Source organism: Dinoponera quadriceps, unplaced genomic scaffold (genome assembly GCF_001313825.1).
Source record: "Dinoponera quadriceps isolate SergipeBrazil2010 unplaced genomic scaffold, ASM131382v1 scaffold1421, whole genome shotgun sequence".
Lineage (NCBI taxonomy): Eukaryota > Metazoa > Arthropoda > Insecta > Hymenoptera > Formicidae > Dinoponera > Dinoponera quadriceps.
The window spans coordinates 256,605-276,145 of record NW_014555502.1 but is presented as its reverse complement, the minus strand read 5'-3'; the positions used below and the strand labels follow the sequence as shown (position 1 = coordinate 276,145).

Genomic DNA, 19,541 nt, shown 5'->3' with positions numbered 1-19,541 from the left:
CTCATCCATTGAGCGCGTTTGTTGCACGTCTTATGAAACTTTTTACAAAATGAACGTAATAACGATATAATGAAAATTTTGCATGTAATGAGGCTTTCAAACCGGTTGAAATGATTTTGATGTTGCATGCGCTCTATTTCCGTAATAATAATATTTATAACGCCGGAGAATATTGATTTAATTAATGTATACGCAAATGTGATTTCATGATAATGATTAATGCGCAAATTAAGCTCTCGCAAAATATGATATTTTCTTTTTGCGGATTTGCACGATACGAAGTTGACGTTTAATATCATTTGAATCGAATTGCCGGCAAAGATATACGCAATATAATGGTTTACGCGTATTTTCGGAACAGCCAATGTCACAAAAAATACATAAAGTTATTCCTCCAACTATCTCGACGTTACTTCGACCACTCATATGGAGTGTATCGCTTAAGTTACGTAACTTCTGTAGGATTACGTGGCTCGATATTATATCAAATTTCCAGTCGAGTGTTTCAGTTACTACATAATTTAATGTATTCTTTTTGTGCGTCGCGGACATATTCAAAATAGATATTTTTCGTGTTTAAATATTCCGTGATCATTACTCGCGCATCGATTCCCTGGTCGCGCCATTAATCAGGGATTTGCATAATTTTAATTAAAAAGCACGCGTTCGCAAACGATCGAGAAACAAATTTCATTAAATCCTTCCCCAGTCGCTGATTAACTAGCTGCTCGCGCTAGGTTGGATTTACGTTAGCGACAGTGACACCGTCGGGATTCATATTTATCTGGAGTAAAAATCACACTGGACAGGCTGCTATCCTTGGAATATTTGCATACTTACGGAACGTATTGGAGCTCGGTACATTTCGTAACTTGTAACGGATAGCTCGATCGTGACAATAAATTACCTCGCTCCCTTATTTACCGCTATGAGATTGCGCAAGGAAGATGGATTCGTTTTGAAAATTTCGCCGGAAAATGAGAATTTTTAATGGAATATACCGTTTCTACGGGATCTCTCCTTGTTGTGAAAAATGAAGATATTTTGTAAAATTGTCCAACATTTTTGCGTGCATTTTCGCTCTCGCCATCTGCAACTTAATCGTCGTTGATCTCTCGACATAGTTTTGTTGAAAGAGAAACGGCAAAATAAGCCATACACGAGAAGTGATTCGGTAAAGCAGATACTCCTGCACGTATTGTCTTGTAGAAGAAAAAAAAAAAGAGAAGAGGAAACACAACCTCTCGGCAGGCAACCGGAAAGTTGCACAGTCGTAATGACTTCCGATATTGTTAGGACTTGTATCCCCGAACTTCTGCTAAGTAATGAATGAAAATAAAGCGTACTGTACAAAATTTGTAGGCAGTGCATTAGCGTAATGGAAAAAACACTCTTATCTGCAAGGCAGTCATTAAGTTTAAGCTCTTTCATGTACGGATAAACTTCCTTTTGTCATGAATATTATGGAAACGTGTCTTGCAACTTCATGGAGCTAACGAGAACTTTTTCCCGGCGTTACATGTAAGTCAGTCACTTTGAACTGAGCGTAATATATCAAAGCATTTATATCCAACACTCTCTTCTTTAACGATATTTTATTCCGGGATAACTCTATCGTGCACTGTGCGCCATGATATGACTGTGATTATATTACGATTAACGCGCGAAACATTTACTTTAACTATTATCGTACGGATTCGGACTGATCTGACGTTTCTACTTTTAAAAAAAATAATATAATTTAATCTACGGACAAGAGTGACTCGGGTGCACGTGTTTTTTCGTGCCGTGCTTTTCAATTAACTTGAAATTTTTAGAGAGAGAGAGAGAGAGAGAGAGAGAGAGAGAGGAGGAGAGCAAGAGAGAAACATACAAATAATTCTCAAGGAACAAATAGATATTGAGAAATTATTTTTTTATTAGGATCTTGTAAAAAAAATTAATTAATTAATTATAATCACTTTTTATGTATTCTCGCGGGGTTATCTCGTTGTTGACATTTTTCTGTTTTATATACCTAGTGACTTAATCTATATAAAAATATCCTCGGTATATGCGATGACTTATACCCGTATCGTGTCCATTTCTCTTAATTAGAAAAAAAGAGAATCGCTCGGCTCTCCTTATAAAGTTTTGCAAACTTTGTCCGGCAAATATTTAGTTGCGTGCGCGAATGTATCGTTGCTAGTCCAGTGTGCATTACGTAATTATGATTAATGGCGCGAGCATTCGTTGTAATGTTCACGTTTGTTTTTTTTTCTTTTTGGTCACATGTAACGGTTTTAAAAGGATTGTAACTATGAAAACTGGTTTTCAAAATTGCAGTTGCATTGTGTAACGACGTTCAATTACTAAATAATTATGCTTGCAATTCCTTTACAGAATAATGATTGTACATTAATCGAGTAACAATCGATTAACAGCGTTTTTGTTTATGGCTCTTGAATTTATTGCTCAACTTCTATTGTTATCTTCAAAATTATTGTCGTGTTTCCTTGCAGCTGCTAAAATATCCCCGAATTTTTCGCTTTTTATTAAAATAATTGTATCGTAAAATGCCGAATTTTCAGTTGCGATATTAAAAGACCTCTACATAAATTTATTATTTACCGGAAAAAATATACTTTTCTATAAATTTATTTAACTATTTAAATAATAAATGTTAATTTTGAGCGAAATTAAAATAAATATATACATAATATTATAAACATATAGATATTATTTACTTCGTATTTTTCTTATTAATATTTTATTTATACGTCAGTTGAGCTAATAGAAGTAAACAATAATAAAAAGTAATATATAAATATTTAAATATATGTATATATACATATATATCGCGGGTATTACTATAAATTATAAATTTCCTACGATTATATTTCTAAAACAAAGCGATTAATAATTTTGAAATGTATATTTCTATATGTATATGTATTGTTGTATATTTCTATATTTAATCGATATAGTTAATCCTTAATATCACAATAGTTTTTCACTAAAATCCCAAATAATTTAGAAGAAATAAAAAATAGAAATTAAAATTAGGACACCTCAAGGAATACATATAAAAAGTGTCATCTTTAGTTGTGAATATCCCAGCTTCCAAATGGTTAATCCGAATCGTTTACTAATTGCATCAATCGTTAGGTCATATTTAAATTTATTTAAATTTATATATAGTGTAAATTTCTGCGAATTAAAAAAAATTCATTTTATGCTATAATTTTATTTTAGGAGTCGCGTCTTGCGTATTTTAATACATATATATTTGCAACCAAACACATACGCACCCGAGAGAAGGTCTAAAATAAAAGAGTCGAAAACAAAAATTGCGAATTACTCCAACGCGCGCAAATTTTTGCACTTCATAAGTCTGCGGTAGCGAAGGGGTTGGCGGAAGCAATCAGTACGCGTTACTGACCGACGGACTAGATGTATTAGGTACACGGGGTAACCCACATAAATCTCAAGCTCGTTGGCCACCGAGCGTGCTTCGAAGTTGTTTTTGTTGCGTGGAGCCACGCGTTCTGCTGAGTGGACTTCGTAGCAAGAAATGTGACCCGTGTGGCCCCACCGACGCAGCCGCCGGTGGTAGTCAGATTTTCAGGGCAGATTCGGCGGTACTATTTACCGAGCGGCGCGCGAGTGCAGCGTGCCGCGTCGGTTTCTAGCTCAGTTCGGCCAATCAGGAATAATAATGGGATTTGACCGTACACTTCGCCCACCGGTTACCAATCTCGTGTACACCAGTTAGCCCCGTGTGACACGAAAGCCCGCAATGGGCCTAGTTCGACACCGAACGACATTGTCTACTCAGCAACCTGTTTATCCCCACGCAACAAAAACAGCCTTGAATCACGCTCCCCCCGCCGTCATTGTCCCCGTCGCTGACGTCGTTGTCGTCGGTGTCGGGATTTACCTCCTCGACTTGAGACCGCTAACCCGGGAAAAGGTAACCGCGTGGGACGTACAAGTCCATATTTCGCACGGAGCCCCTGGAACCGCGATCTCGCACAAACAAGGGGATCCGTGATACCTTCATCTTTTTTTTATGACGGACCCAGAGGCCTAGAGCCTGACCGGTCATGTATTACGTGCGTCGGAACCCTAGATATATTAAGTGTAACAGGAAATGTACACATATCACGCGTCGTGTTACGGAGAAATATGTACGTGCGAATCCCGCGCACGTTTTTTATATTGCACCGTAACATTTTATTTTTTTTCTCCCGGGCTTAGGAACGATAGATAATCAGCAATCTGTCTCCTTAACATTGCAATCTTCATTCGCTCGCAATTGATACAATTGGGCGTCGCCCCGCTCTCGGCGTATGAAAACTAATCCGCGTCGAGACGTCTCTCGGAAACGGAGTAGAAACACACAGCATCGTATCTCATCGTTATCGTCGTATTTCAAGAAGTACCGGTTTTACGACGTATATTTGTTGTGGAGGCTCCTTTTTACTTGCTCCTCCTTGCTCGGGCGAATGTTATATACTCACTCAAAAGAGGCTAAGAGTAAGAGGGATAGAGGAGCTCGTAGTTTTTTTCCTCAAAAGACCCCGTATGCTTGTGCTACATATAAACGTCTTCGGGAATGCATAAAACGATAAAGAGAGGCGCGCCGACGTAAAATCGATCAGACGTAATCTTCGAGGCGGTCTACTGCCCATCGCCAAGGGATATCCGCGAAGTTTCCGGATGCAATCGCCGGGGGTTGCTTTCACGGCGGTTAATCCGAACTAATCTTGGGTAATCCTATCGATATATACGATGACAAAGCGACAGAATACACGGAAAGACGGGGGTTTCTCACCTCCGCCGGTGGTTTCCCGGCGAGACTTATGCATTCGATCACCAGTTCGCGATCCTCGGTAGTGACGAGGAAGTCGCCCTGCAGGATCTTCGGCTTCTGCGGCGGCACTAGGACGCTCAGTCGGGCGAATCTCGATCGCAACGCCGGCTGTCCGTCGTTCGTCGGCGAAGCCTGACATTGGTACATGCCGTCGTCCTCGAGATCCACCGGATATATGTGTAGCGAGAAATCGCCTGAAATCAGAGAAAAACATCGCGAATAAGTATCGTGAAGTCTGACATTGGAGACTTTGGAAAGTATTCTTATCGTCTTCTCCCCCTCCTTCATCCGTAACTTTCGCGACGCGTTAAAGCTAAAGCCGCATTATCCTCTATTAATTCTGGTTGAACTTTCTTCTTTGATGAAATCTCAACCCTTTGTGGTCCCGTTGTCCTTCCTAAATCCGATTCGTAGAAACTCATTTACTTCGCGACAATATCGCGTAACTTTCATTTCAATATTTCAGTATTTGACTACAGAAGAAAAAATTAGTGACTAATTTTGTTTTCTGTGCAATGCAACACATTTACAATGAAATACATTGATATATTAAATACTGTTCAATGCTTTATATTATAATTTAAAACCATTTAACATTATTTAGCACCATTTAAATCGAATATTATTAATGTATAAAAGGATATTTTATAAAATCGGCTGTGATTCTACGAATGAATGAGATGGACTCGTTTCGGATATAAAACCGCAAAGGGTCAATGCCGACTTCAGTCGCAGCATGGTACACGTATCGTGGCGGATAGAAAAATTGCGGTAAACGACGACGTCCCTCCACATTCTCGTTGAGGAAAATCGCCTCTTCAGGCTGATCACGAGATCAGTCTGCGAGATATAACATGGTGGATAAGCGCGATACTTTTATATTACGTAGCTATTCTGAATCGGAGGCGGGAGGGATGAGAAAGACGATTTCAACTCGGCCACGGAATACGGCGTTTACGTCGTCGTCCCGAAACGTGGATATCGTGCGGCGCGCCTTTATTTTAAACGTTTTTAGCTCGTTGCGTATTCATGCGAACTGTCAAGAGCCAGCCAGCCTGATAACTGCTATCGACGAATTAGAGCGAGTTCATTCTACCGTGAGAAAGAGCTTTCCCCTTCTCCTCTCTGTTTCTCCCTCTCTCCGGTGTCTCTTTTTCATGTCTCTTCCTGGCGGTTTTCAACCGCCGATTCTCTCGTCAAATCGCGAGAATTGGTGCATTGTCTGTCGAGCGAAAGTGGCGTCGCTCAAAAGTATCGCGAGCGTCGATTCACGCCGAGTCGCGTCACGAACGGTAACGTATCGCGCTCGAATAAATCCGCGTCGCCGTGCAATTTATCCCCCTCTGCGCGCCGCTTCCTTCTTTCGCGCACTTTTTTTTCCTCCCCGCCGTTCCGCCCGTCCGATCCTTCTCGCGGATCGATGTCACGCATCCCGATGCTATAACACATCACGCTTCGGATCGGGCGCGAAGCGAACAAAGCGAATACGACGAAAGAGACGTTCCGCGAATGGGCGCGGTGGTCGAAGGGACAGCTCATGGTCAGACAGCGGAAAAATGTAATTGTCAGTCACCGTATGCGTGCGCGACGAGGGATAATTCCTACAATAAATTGCACCTTCGCGATAAAGCAGCCGGCTGCCGGCCAGGGACGCGTTAAGGACGCCTGTCGGTCGTATGTGTCAGCCCTAATTTCACCATCTTTCTACGCTACGCAAAATCCCGAATATCGCGAAATGCCAAATATAGCAATACGGATATAGAGGGAAATAAGTATAGATATAGAGAAAAGGATACATATATATATATCCATTACATATATATTAAATCCTTTTCTCTATGTCTATATTTATTTTCCTCTATATCCGTCTCTCCTCTCCGCGTATATATATACGTATACATATATAGAGAGAGAGAAAGAGAGAGAGAGAGGGTATATATCAAGATATTGAGCGAAGACACTGGATGGATGATGATGCTACGATAAAGAAACTATAATTTCATTCCCGTCGAATTAATCACCGTCGTAAAATGGAAACCTTTGACGCGCCGACTAAAAGAGAAGAACATAAGAGAAAGACAGAAGGAGTGAAAAAGAGATAAAGGGAGGTCGGAGAGGAAGAGAGAAAATGAGTAACGCGATAATAATTTAATTTAATTCGAGGCTCGCGCGGAATAAAGTTGCTCCCTCGTCGCGCGATTTATACGATTCGACGTGACGCTACGTTATTTAGTATTCACATATATATTTTTATTTTCTAGATGTACACGTTTGCGCGATATTTTTTATGCATTTTCCGTCAGAGGAAGGGCCGTACAACCCTTGCATTCACGGTCGGCGCGTCCCTGCGTCCGAGCTACGGTGGCTTATGCTCGATGAAACGTATGAGCCGTTCGTAATACCGTGCGTTTCAGCCGTTAAACGTCAGGACGTTATCGAAAATAATTTCCCTGGGAAATTTCGGTGCGGTGTGGGATGACGCGAAAAGCTTCGCGTAGTCGCTCGTCCGTGGTCGCGCGAGTAAAATTGACGAGCGCGCTCCTGCATTAAATGATAAAGCGTTTTTGCGCTCTACCCTTATTTATTTCGAACTGCAGCATATTTATTCACTATTCCTCCCGGACATATCGATGGCCGATTTACTTTCTCTGTAGTCGTTTGATTGGACGGCATATTATATGACGAGAGAGTGATTCGATTCATCGACTGGCATTTTCCCCGCAAATAGCGAGCTCGAAGAAGTTTCCGAGGATATATCTTACACTGTTTTCCCCTTCACTCCCTAAATACTCCTGACAAGAAAACGCCTTTATCCCTAAAAGACATATATAATGCTGAATTTGATCTCGTTTCTCTTTTTTAACGCGCGACGCGGGATGAAAAGCCCCCCCCCCCCCTCTCTCTCTCTCTCTCTCTCTCTCTTTCTTCGATAATCATCCACATTCGCGCGAGTTAAAAGCCAATTGAGTCGTACATTTTCTTGCCAACTACAATTAGCGCCCCTTTCCAGGACCGTTGAGTAAACTTTGAAACTCTGACACACAGAACGTCGCCCGTAGACTTCTGTAATACTACGATAATTACTTTCGCCAAGTATAGTCAACATGATATATCGCGATGTCAGTCGAGGTGATCATCTATAATGTACTCATAATCAGTTGAATTTACTTCGACGAATGTAACTTAGTAATTCTCGTGCTGTGAAACTTGCTCCGAGCGCGAACACGAGCGCGCTATTGTTTGCGCAGCCGGTATCGCGCGCGCGTACGACCCTCTACTAAAGAGACTTTCTTGGGAGATCTACATTTTACAATTTTCTTTTATGTTAAGTTATTTTAAGTTTAACCCTGGAGTAGTTTCGGAACATTATATAACGATAGTGTTTTATCGTTAAAGTGGCACAGTTTGCTGGAGTATCGCATCGGTTGGGTTGTGCAAATGCAATATCGCTGAGCAGTGTTTTTCAATCAGCGCTTTGCAAGCTCGAAGAATCCACCTTTTACGATGTTTCCCTTTATTTTATTTTGTTTTATTTCAAGTTTACTCGAGGTTACTCGCTCGCTAACACCAGCGGGAAAGTGCGGATACGCGTGTGTATTTATTTCGAATGCTTCGTCATACTCTTCTTCGCAGCGCGACGAAAAATTTTCCACCATCAGAAAAATGAAAAAAAACACACCTCGGAAAGACACACAGATGTAAATTTTTCGTATCGTATGTTTTATCGTTCAATTATTCTCTACGTTCTGTCTATTTATTTTTTTAATCTTCCGTACACGGTATGGTTGACTTTTCTCGTTGCTTTCTCGGTGATAGTCGCATTAGAAAGATAGGAGGCTAGAGAAAATGGCCGACTGGATGAATGATGGTGACAACTTCCTATATAGAAAATGTTGACGTACATCAGTGCTACCGGGTCGGAAAGTTTTATAGAAGAGATCCTCAAATACTCTACACACCTGCGCGTCAGGTAAAGTTTGTTGCATTAAGCGTGAAAAATTATAATGCCCGGAAAACTTTGACGCACGGCAGAAATGAAGTCAGCCTTGATCATATTAAAATTCTCGCCGAATTTTCTGAAATATGAATCGTTACGGATATCCGATGGGAAAGCGATAAAGCAATTTAAAAACTTTCGTAATTATAGATCGCTGTAAACTCTTATCTTTCAATTTCCGCGAGAAATATCTTACCGATATTACGTTTTATTGTGCGCGACGGCGCGGTAGACTGGTTCGATATCGCGCCAGAATTCTCTGGTCTTCGTATTGCAATTTGAGAACATTTCCGACGTAAGGTCCGACGTGGAGTCCGACGTGCAGGGGATAGTACAAAGGGAAAAGGACCTTTTGACGGCGAAGACATGAGAAGAGCCGTAACGACTCGCTCGATACGGCGGGACAATGCATCGCGAACAATTAGTTTTAGCCCTTACGTTGGCCGCCGCGCTAGCAAGCAGCCATAATTAATTTTAACTAAAACACGAGTCGTGAAACGAACACTTACACCGCAAACCGTCGCGATCACGATACATTACCTTTGAAGAGCCATGAGCTTACGACAGATTAGCCGATTGAAATTCATGAGAATCGCGATCTGATCTCCCGCGAAGCACTAATATATGATGTAGGGACTTAAATACTGCATTATTGACGATTATCTTTATACCATACATCTACATTATATAATACCTATTTGCCGGTGTGTAATATGTTATCATTAATGTTATACAGGTTGTCTCAAAGTTCACGTTAAATATTTCAATAATAAATTATCTATAACAATCTAAGACGAAGATATTGATGGAGGTCACACTAATGGCAACTTTTCAATATTTAATATAACATATCTTTGTAGCTAAGTCTCAAATTAAAATTATGTCAAACTAAATACCGTTTGAAATTAATTGGAGAAAATAGTTTTATTATTGTTCTTTTGCTCGCCCGAAGCTTAGTTCGCGAAAAGCTCCACTTTCTCAATCGTTCGTATCTCGACAATTATTGATGCCTCGACGTTTCTGCATTTGAATTTTTGTCTTAAAATGTTACACAAAGAGAATCTATTATTAAAATATTTACCATAAACTTTAAGACATCCTCTATAGTTATGATATAAATATATCAACACATTGTAATTTCATGACCACACGATGAAGTTGATGTGTGCAATATATCGTTTCGTTCGGCGATCTATTTCGCGGAGATGCTGCAATGTTGCGTTCAAAATATCCTTCTTAAGCAGGGCTCGGTTTTGTTCATTAATATCGGTTGAATTTTACAAATACGATCTCGGCGCGGAGAACACAGCGGGCCAAAGTTTGCGCAGCAGAGAGTTTCGCCCTTCCGGATGCATAATTTATGCGGGTACTCGGCTTTCCGCGTTGCTAGACTTGGACGTTTTACGCTTCAAAGGGCATAAAAATGGCGACACGGCTTAAAAAATTCTCGTTGACTTCTGACGTCCGCAATTTTATGTCTCGCAGTTTGAGATTGTCGTTTTTAGAAAAGTCGCGCACGGGACACAGGATACGTGCTGAAAGCCATCCGCCGCCGAGCGATATTTGTTGCTGCAGCACTAAAAAACAGTATCGCGGCCGGGGAACTTTTATGCTAAGAACCGCATTGGATATGCCAGATCAGGTTTCAGCCCAAAGAGAGAGCATGATAAGATGTACTCAAACGCTGCAATGCTTCTCCAATGGTACCTTTTCTCTTCTGTTTTACATATCTATCTCTTATTTAAACGTTTCGCGTTTCGCGCGACCAACGAGGCCGGGAAAAATCTCCTGCTCGATAATTTACTGTGGATTTCCGGCGTCGATACACGGACAAAATTTCTGATTCGTACAAGCGCGCGCTCGCACGAATCAGATTCAAAATTTTTTTAGTGGCGCTAATGTAAAGATAAAAAAGCTGCAAGTTTTTGTCGACTTGCGTCATAATTATAGCGGCGCTTCGCCACGAGCGTAGATCGCGTGATACTTGTGCATCAATAAATTGATTAAATCGCGGACGTCGTGTCATAATCAAGATAGCCTTAACATAAGGCCATTAATCCTCTAACCAGAAACGCGGCGCTAGTTGTTTGGGTGTAGTACTCTCCCTTTCGCCCCCTGTTTCGCTCTCTCTCTTCTCTCTCTCTCTCTCGATCTCTCGCTCTTAGCTAGGCTCTGTAACTAGACAAACGGCGTGATGATAACATCGCGGTTACCGGCCTTTATTGCAATACGTAGTAAATCACACATGGCCTAACTAACGCGGGGATTGTCTTTACACGCGATGCGATTACGCTGCAAATTTCGCTCCCGCCGCAGTGGCCGTTCGGCTTCACACCGCGGAAACCGTAGCTCTCGAAAAAGAGGGCGAAATAAAAACACCGATAACTCGGCCGCGGGAGCCGCGAAAATATCGAAAACGTAATCCGATGGGTTTCCCGAAGCTGATATACGTGCGGCCAACGAACGAACGAACGAACGGACGGACGGACCTCGTAAAAGCTTGTGTTTACTGTCGACGAGCAGGCTCGGTCTCGCAGTACGAAGTAATCGTGTAATCAGGGGCGCGGCTTTATCTACTCTGGCATATCGGCATTCGGCGGCGGAGGCAACGGCGGCGACCGGTCGGGCCCGCAAACCGGCCGAACGATAACATCCCACGGACATGGGGTTCGCGGGCGCAGGTTGTGTACGCGGTCTTTATCGCGGCGATAAATCAGCGCGCCGTCAATAATACGGCAGCCTTTCGCATAAGACGGCTGCACGTTAATACGCGGCGGCGGGACACGTGGGGACGTACGGAGTCGGGCCAGACTGGGGCTAGGTATGTAATAGCGGCCATAACTCCCACCGAAATTAGTAACGGTTAGGCCTACAAACGGCCGGTAGGCAAGCGGACGAGCCAGTCGTGACATTAATCGCGTCTGTAAATTTCACGAAAGCACGGCGGGCATAGCTGCGCACTTGGAACGTGGTGGTGAGCTTCGTCGCGGGGGATAAATGGTAGGGGGAGGTGAGCAAACGGCATTAACGTCCGGCCCCCGGACGTGGATTCGATCATCGGAAAAAAATCGATATCCGCGAAGCGGCAGCTACCGAGCGCCGTCGCTGTTGATTATCTTTTACCGTGACGACGTAATCAGTATACGAGGCGACTTAACAAAAAAAAAGGAAAGGAGAGTCGGGAAATTTAGAGCTTTACAGTGGTGCTGTGCTTCGTTGGACAAGAATGGACCGAGGGAGGCAGAGAGAGAGAGAGAGAGTGCACGGTGAACGGATTCTTAGCGTTAACGTAACGTCCACCGTGGAATCAGCTCCGATGGAGGTACGACGGAAGTATGAGGTGAATGAAAATTACGTAAAAGTCTGTCTCGCGGAAATTAAGACGCAATGGCGCGTCGATTGAAAAATCAAAGAACAAAATAATGGCCGAGCGAGTGTGCGCGGCGGCTATTCAAGCGAAAAGACAGGAGGGCGACTTTCAAAGCGCCTTCGCCTGGCAGCGCAGAGAGTGCGAGACCTTTATTCGGATTCTCTCCTTCGTCCTCGCGAATTAACGGTCGTTCGTCGTCCGATTTCATCCCGTCTTCACAGCGGAATCGTCCGATCGTTCGAATTATTCGCATTTTATCACGAAATTGCGATTAAGACCGTATCGAAAATAAATATTTGTCCCATTTTCCGGTTCGCAGCGGCGGCAGCTGCGCCAGGTCGCACAGGTCAATGCGTCATCGCGTGGATAGTTATCCTTTAATCGACAAACCAGCCGTACATCCTAAGGTAACAGCAATTGCCAATTAGGCGCATCTCTCGACATCCTGATTGGTGTCAACGCGCGGACCCCTATTCGCGCACGCGTAACTGCACGACGCAGCGTCCGAGTTCGCTTGCTTTCGGAACGATCATTAGCATATGGATAAGGCGAATTTCGGTAAAACTGCTTTAAAACTCGGCGCGTAAGCGCGAGTATTTTGCATCGACGATGCCTCGAGCCAGGATTTCCGCCGAGATAGCTAAAAAGAAAGTAACCGTATCCTGTGGATATTATCAGAGCGCTTAAAATAAACTTTTTTTTTCTAGCGACGATTAACGAATATTCTTCGGACGTTCCGCGATATTTTCATCGCGAAGTAGGGCTCTCTCTTTCTTTCTCTTTCTATTTCTTCTCTCTCACTTCCTCTCTTCGTTTCTCTTTCTCTCTTTCTTATAACGATTATTGCGTGCAATAGGAACTCGGAAAGAACCCGGTTATATTCTTAGATAAATCGATAATATTGACAAGAGAGAAACGTCACCGTTTTATTGTTTCAAGCCGCATTGAATGAAGTAATTGTTCCAGAAACGAAAATACAGGCGGAGCGGAATTCGACTATGTACACATACACGTCTGTTTTTCAGCATCACAGTCGTCACATCCTCTTTATTTCATTTTGCAACAAATGTTCCGAATAGGGAATTTCTTGTAATATAATTAAGATCCAGTTTGACTATCCAAAATAATCATGGATTATAATTGAAAAATCTACAGAGGTTCTAATGTTAGAACTATAATTCGAAAATATGATTTCAAAAACGATTCGAAAATGGAAGTGACTAAACAGATCTTATTTGATCACTTTCAACGTTTTCCCAAAGATTGTTTTACGCTACGACCGAACAAAATATATGAAATACTTCAAATATTTATATTTTATAAGTACACACGCCCATATACACACATATGGTGCTATTAAACATAATAACATTAAACATATAATCCCGTTTATTAACCTCCTAATTGAATATTTCATCAAATTGTCACTCGACTCTGACGAAACAGTGCACGTGGTAGCACACAGCCAATCAATATCGCGGAAAAGAAGCTTCATCCCATGTTTATGATTGCATAAGAATAGAATTCCCAATTGATATCGTAGTGGATAACCTATTTTGGGATAAGTTTGGATATAGTTTGAGTATTCCAAACTTAGTCTGAGAGGTCTGAGAGGTCACTCTTTGTCATTTTTTCTGTCAAGAAATAATCATTATTTCACTTATTTTGCTCCGATTTGTGACTGGATGGCAGCGCCAGATATTCTAAGAGGAATCTATGCTGTACGTGAGGAAATCTGGGAAAATTTCTATGCGAGGTCCCGGTATTCGCGAAAGGGGGATAACGTAGCCCGATATTCGTTATAACCGACAGAGACATTCGCGCCATTATTCAGGCCAATTACCGGGGCGATATGCTCTCCGGGTAGTTAGCAAATAGAAGGAAGATACACGACACACAATGATCACACTATGCTGATGGCGGTGGCGGCGGCAACACGACAGAACTTGAAATTATACTCAGCTTTTACTGCAGAGCGGCCCAATCGACACTATTGGCCACTATGCCGACGATCGTATTGATTTCGTAAACCAACCGACGTATCGCGGTTTCTCGTTGCGGTTTCGGCCTCGCTAAAATTTCAATATCATACGTTCGTTCCCACTATTATTTTGGCACGTATAGAGCGCGCGCGCCAATATAGATGCATATCGAAATAATGCGTTTACGTTATTCGGAGCGAATTAAACGCACATTACACGATAGCGGTCATTACACATTTTGATATCATTCATCCGGACTTGATTATTTTGATTTTCTAATGTTTGATCGGATCCGCTAATCGATTATTTTGTACACGGGAATGCTTAATTAACTTACGCTTTCATGAGCACATGCAGCGGACCTAATAATTAAACCATAACGGGACGGGAGGGAAGGGGGGAATCGCTACCAAATAGTTGGCCGGCACTCTATATTACGTTTATGGCATTTTCGATACGTGGGCCTGCACGCATGCGCGATTCTAACGGAACCGAGTGTAATTAAAACCAACGTTCATAAACGCGTACTTAATTAAGAGCGTATTTGACGTGTATACAATCCGTGAACGTTTGACTAACGGGCACGACTAACGCAAATTTGTTTTAATCCATTTGCTAACTATCTCGGGAAATCGTTCCCATAAAAATTACCCGACGTTTAACCGAGATTTAATGAATTCCCCGTTTCTCCCCCCCCCCCCCCTCCCCCCTCCTGGTCTTCGCGGCAAGACACGGCGGATGAATTAAAACCTCAGATAATTTTTACTAACGTTTATGGTGGGGCCGCGAGGTCCTGAGAGCCGGCGCCGCGCGCGAGTTACGGTTTCTCACGGAAGATTAAACGAAACGCCGATAAACCGCTTACTTACACAGGAAGAGAGAAGAGAAAGAAAGAAAGAGAAAAAAATACGGTTACGCGGAGCGACTTGCTGATCTTTCAAGTGCCGTACGTATATAATTTCATTAGAGATTTCTTCCCTCCTTTTTTTTGCCCCGTTCTTTTCCCTCTTTTTTTTTCTTTCATCTTTTCTCCCCCTTCCCCGCGAGAACCCACTTTCATTATCTGCCGGCGTTAGAGATCGTTGGCGCCGCGACATCTGCTGAATAAGAATTCGCGATATCTCCGACCAGAAATAGGAGGCGCGGGTGGTGGTTTGCCATTTAAATTACGCTGCTCGAAGTGTGTACCCGGCAGAATATAATATCTGTCGGGTCCGCGCGCTAGCGTAGTGGTAGTGAGAAAAATACACCGCGGGAACCGGTAAGGTCGATTAATCGGCCGCGTTGCAGCGGGAGCGGCCGGATCCGGTCGAGCAGGTTGGGGCGCCCCCGATATTGCTGCCATTGCTGCCGCTGCCGCTGCTTCTGCAAGCGATCTTAAAATTCTGCTCGCGGAGTGGAGAAATATCGCAGAATTACGTTGTGCTTATAATTGCATCGATTAATATGGTGGAGCCTGTGTGGCAGCGATATCCGCGCTAATTATCGGAGTGGAACGCCCTCTGATCCAAGATAAATTCGCGCGAGCCGTTCGGCTAAATCTTTCGATGGATTTCCGGCGGAATGAGCATCGGGATATTTCGCCGGATTTCGAGCATTAGGTCGTCCAGCGGATATAATACAGGTCTTCCTCGAGAAAAGAGAAAGAAAGAGGAATGAAGAACTAAACGATAGAGGAAAAGGTATATAAAGGGCATTATGACTCCCAGAATTTACATTCTGTACAATAACTTTGTCAACAATCAATATTTTCAATTGAGAACTAAACCGATAATTACACTTGTCAAAATGTTGCTCAATCGTTTCTAAACCCAAAATTCGTTATGGTAATATCGCCTTCTCTTTTAATACAATAATCAAATACAATAATTACAAGTACTATCGGTGCTGTTAATAATTCGTGATTCAGAGCGAATGTCGAAAACAGATTGCGAGTAACATAGTGCAAATGTCCCGCCCTTTCCGTTCAACACGCGTTATTATTCGAAACGACTTCCCCGACGGATACTCGTATGAATAGTGGACGGTGAGTTACGGCGAAAGAATTTCCTCGTGTAGAAACCGGCGTTTTATCGCGAGTAGGGCGATACTTTTATCTCCGTCAACTATCGACTGATTAATCGAGTGAGCAGTGGTCAAACTAGAATCTGGTCGAGCAAGTCGCCCCTCGCTGATTCCGCTAATTCCTCTGAAAATTTTTATTGCGAACGGCCGAGAAGATAATGACGTTTCTCTGAGCACTTAAACGTGGCGGATTAAATATGCTTTAACAACCTGCTTTGCTTAATACGTTCATCGTCGGATCCGCGAATGCTTTCACTCGAGCTCACCGTTGAAGGTTCGTTAATTGTATATAACGTAGTTTTATGATTTTCTCAAAGCGTTCTCTCTCTCTCTCTCTCTCTCTTTCTTTCTTTCATTTTCTCTCCTGCTAAAGTCATCAATCGCGATAGGGTTTCGCTTATCTACGGCCTCTCGCGTTATCTTGGCCGTAACGAACTTCGCGAGATGATAATTGAGTTATATTTTTTCGCAAGTCATCGTGCGACAAATTTTCCTCGTAAAATCCTCGCTCGTCGCGCGATCAGAAGAAGAGAGGAGGGGGGACTCGCTTAATCGCGCAAATAAGAAGCGGAGAGCAAGCTGCTGCATGTGCACGATCGGAATCTTCGACGTTGATAGCTTGTTTAAAGCTGGCTTAGCTTCGCTTTGGGCATGATCGCTCCGTCGATTAAAATCTATTCGAGTGTACCGTCGTACGTGAATAACGCTCGCCCGGGGTGGAAAGATACGATATCGATAATATCCGGGCTGAATGCGGAACGCCGATTGCCGTTTGCCAACGATGACGACGACGACGACGGCGGAGCATCCTTCGGCGAGTCACCTGTTATCGTAATAAATTCGCCTGCGCGATAATCTATTCCTAATACCCGTCGTACACCGACGATTAGGCGCGTCGCTGCACCTTCTCTTCCCCGAATCTCTCTCGATCGCGTATTGGATCTCGCTTAAAGAGATAGATAGTCAGGTGGAGAGAGGAAAGAGAGAAAGAGAGATAGAGAGTGAGAGATCGGGATTACCGAATGCCGCGACAAGGTCGGCTTCGTTCGTTGCTACGTGATCGCGCGAACGCGAGCGTGCGGTGCGCGAGCGCGCGTCCGCCTTATCGAAGGTGGAAATTATGACCTCGTGTACCTTTTTCCTTCCGAGCGCTTGAGCGCGAGAACAGGTATATCGAGCATGTAACAGAAGCGGGGGTATCCGGTCAAGCGGCTGGCGCGTTTCGCAGCTGGATGCCCCGCGGCAAAGCGCGACAACGCGCGGAGCGGTGCAACGCAGCGCAGCTCGGCGTTGAGCGCAACTCTCTCTCTCTCTCACACACACACACATACACACACAAAGCGCTCGCTCTCAACGGAACTCGCGTTGCAACTCGTCGCACCGTGCATCGTGCGGCCACCGGTCGCTGCTGCACCCGCCGCAGCCGCCGATCCTATTGATCTATGGTGGAACCATTAACCATCGGAGCGTGCACCGAATGTTTCAGAACTAATTTAAACTTAGCCGCTTCTCCCCGCCCGCGGCATACACGACGTCGAATTAAAGACTCCGGCCGACCGCTATCGCGCGCGAACATCGATGTATCTGCGAATCTCCGCCGATTAAAAGCCGCGACACGTTGTTATTCCGGTTCCGGATCCTCGGCGAGGATTACACCCCGCGTTCAGCGTTCTGAGACGTCGTTAACCCGTAAGTGGAGGTCTAACTGGCCCACAGACGTATGAAGGAACGAATGTTTCTCCGTTTCGTTCTTGTCTGCGACATTGGCGACTTCAGTAACTTGCCTCCACTTACTCTTAGATTTAGCGAAGGATGCGGTCCGTTTAACGTTCTCAAATACTCCAGACGCTTTCGCATCTGACGATTCTAGTGTTTCATTAGAGTTACCAATGTTATCAATGTTCAGTAAGTGGACTTGTCTGTAAAGTTCAAGAGCGTTGATAACAATCGTCAATCGATTATTCTATAATCGCACAACAATTGAGCGACATGGAGGTTGACATTGACGTATTTGCATGTGTTGCGGAAAACTTGTTTGAACTACTACTTATCTCTGTAATGACGAAGATGATGAAGAAATTACTATGCACATTACTTATAATGCTAGAAGTCATAAATCTTTTATATGAAAACTCTTACTTTCGTTAACTTTTATAATATCATTAAAAAAATATATATTTCTTTTTTATTGAGTATTATACATGCCGGCACCCCCACAAAATATATATCGTCGAAATTTTTTTTTGGAATTCCACTTGTTACACCGCCACGTTTTAATTTTCTCATGCATTTCGGTTTTGCAAACCGTAACGCTGCAGAGTGCCACACTACCTCTTTAGTAGAAGCGTTAGAAACATTGAGCTTTATAGTATACTGTGGAATAAACTTTCCCAGTACTAAATTATAGTAATCTACAGCCTGCTCTCTTATACATACTACTATGACAAAGAGAATTACCATACATCCAGAATATGTGTATTCTTTTCTGCGAATGGGACACCCCCATTCCTTGACGGCTCACTGCAGTATTACAGAGCTCAATGCTTAGAGCTGGAAGTGAAAAAGTGTGACGTATTTATGACGTCACGTGTGCCTGCAGAATGTTTCGAAGTATCTAGTAGACCGCGCTAGAAATGTTGCGCTTGGAGCATTTGCAACGTTATAAACAGGCCGAAGTAACGCCAATAACACTCGAGAATCTCAGCTATAAACAGCAGTTGTTTTATTCTTCAAAAAGATCACGTGCCCGCTTACGAGTTAACGTCCGCGTTTAACGTCCACGAGTGCGAGTTAAGAGATGAAGATGCCCGACGGATCGAGACAAACGTGTCGAGAATTAAGCGTAGAACGAGGGCGGAGGTGGCGCGCGTTTCATCGCACCGAAGGTGTTCAGGTTTGCGACGAGAAACGCGGGGAAGGTCGAAAAAAATGACAAGAAGTGAAGCGCGCGCGCGCACGCGCGTGGTAAACCCGTAATAATTTTATGGAAATCAGGCGTCGCGCGCTAGCAGCGGTACGTGCCACGCAGACGACGGCAAGCGCTTACGGTAGGAGAGAAGAATGAACGAGGACCGAGGCATCGTGCAACGGCATATAGTTACAAGTATATTATGGTACCTCGGCTTAAACTGGATTTCGAACGCGCGCGAGCGTTATCGTCCCGACACACTGTGATTGTTGGGGAAGTCCGCGTATATACGCACCGTCGAGGCACGTACGGTATTCAGCTTAAGGACACGATGCCACCTGTACCTAATCCCAGTTTTGAATAAC

The 19,541-nt window shown here is 43.4% G+C and overlaps 1 protein-coding gene across 2 annotated transcripts in view; it reads right to left on the bottom strand.

The window, feature by feature from the left end:
• LOC106744534 (irregular chiasm C-roughest protein-like) overlaps positions 1 to 19,541 on the bottom strand; it is a 155,962-nt gene that overhangs the window by 24,870 nt on the left and 111,551 nt on the right. For both annotated transcript variants that reach the window (XM_014619400.1, XM_014619401.1), the window contains exon 4: positions 4,817 to 5,049. In XM_014619400.1, the coding sequence (XP_014474886.1) occupies positions 4,817 to 5,049 (233 nt within the window). The remainder of the gene's footprint in view (positions 1 to 4,816; positions 5,050 to 19,541) is intronic.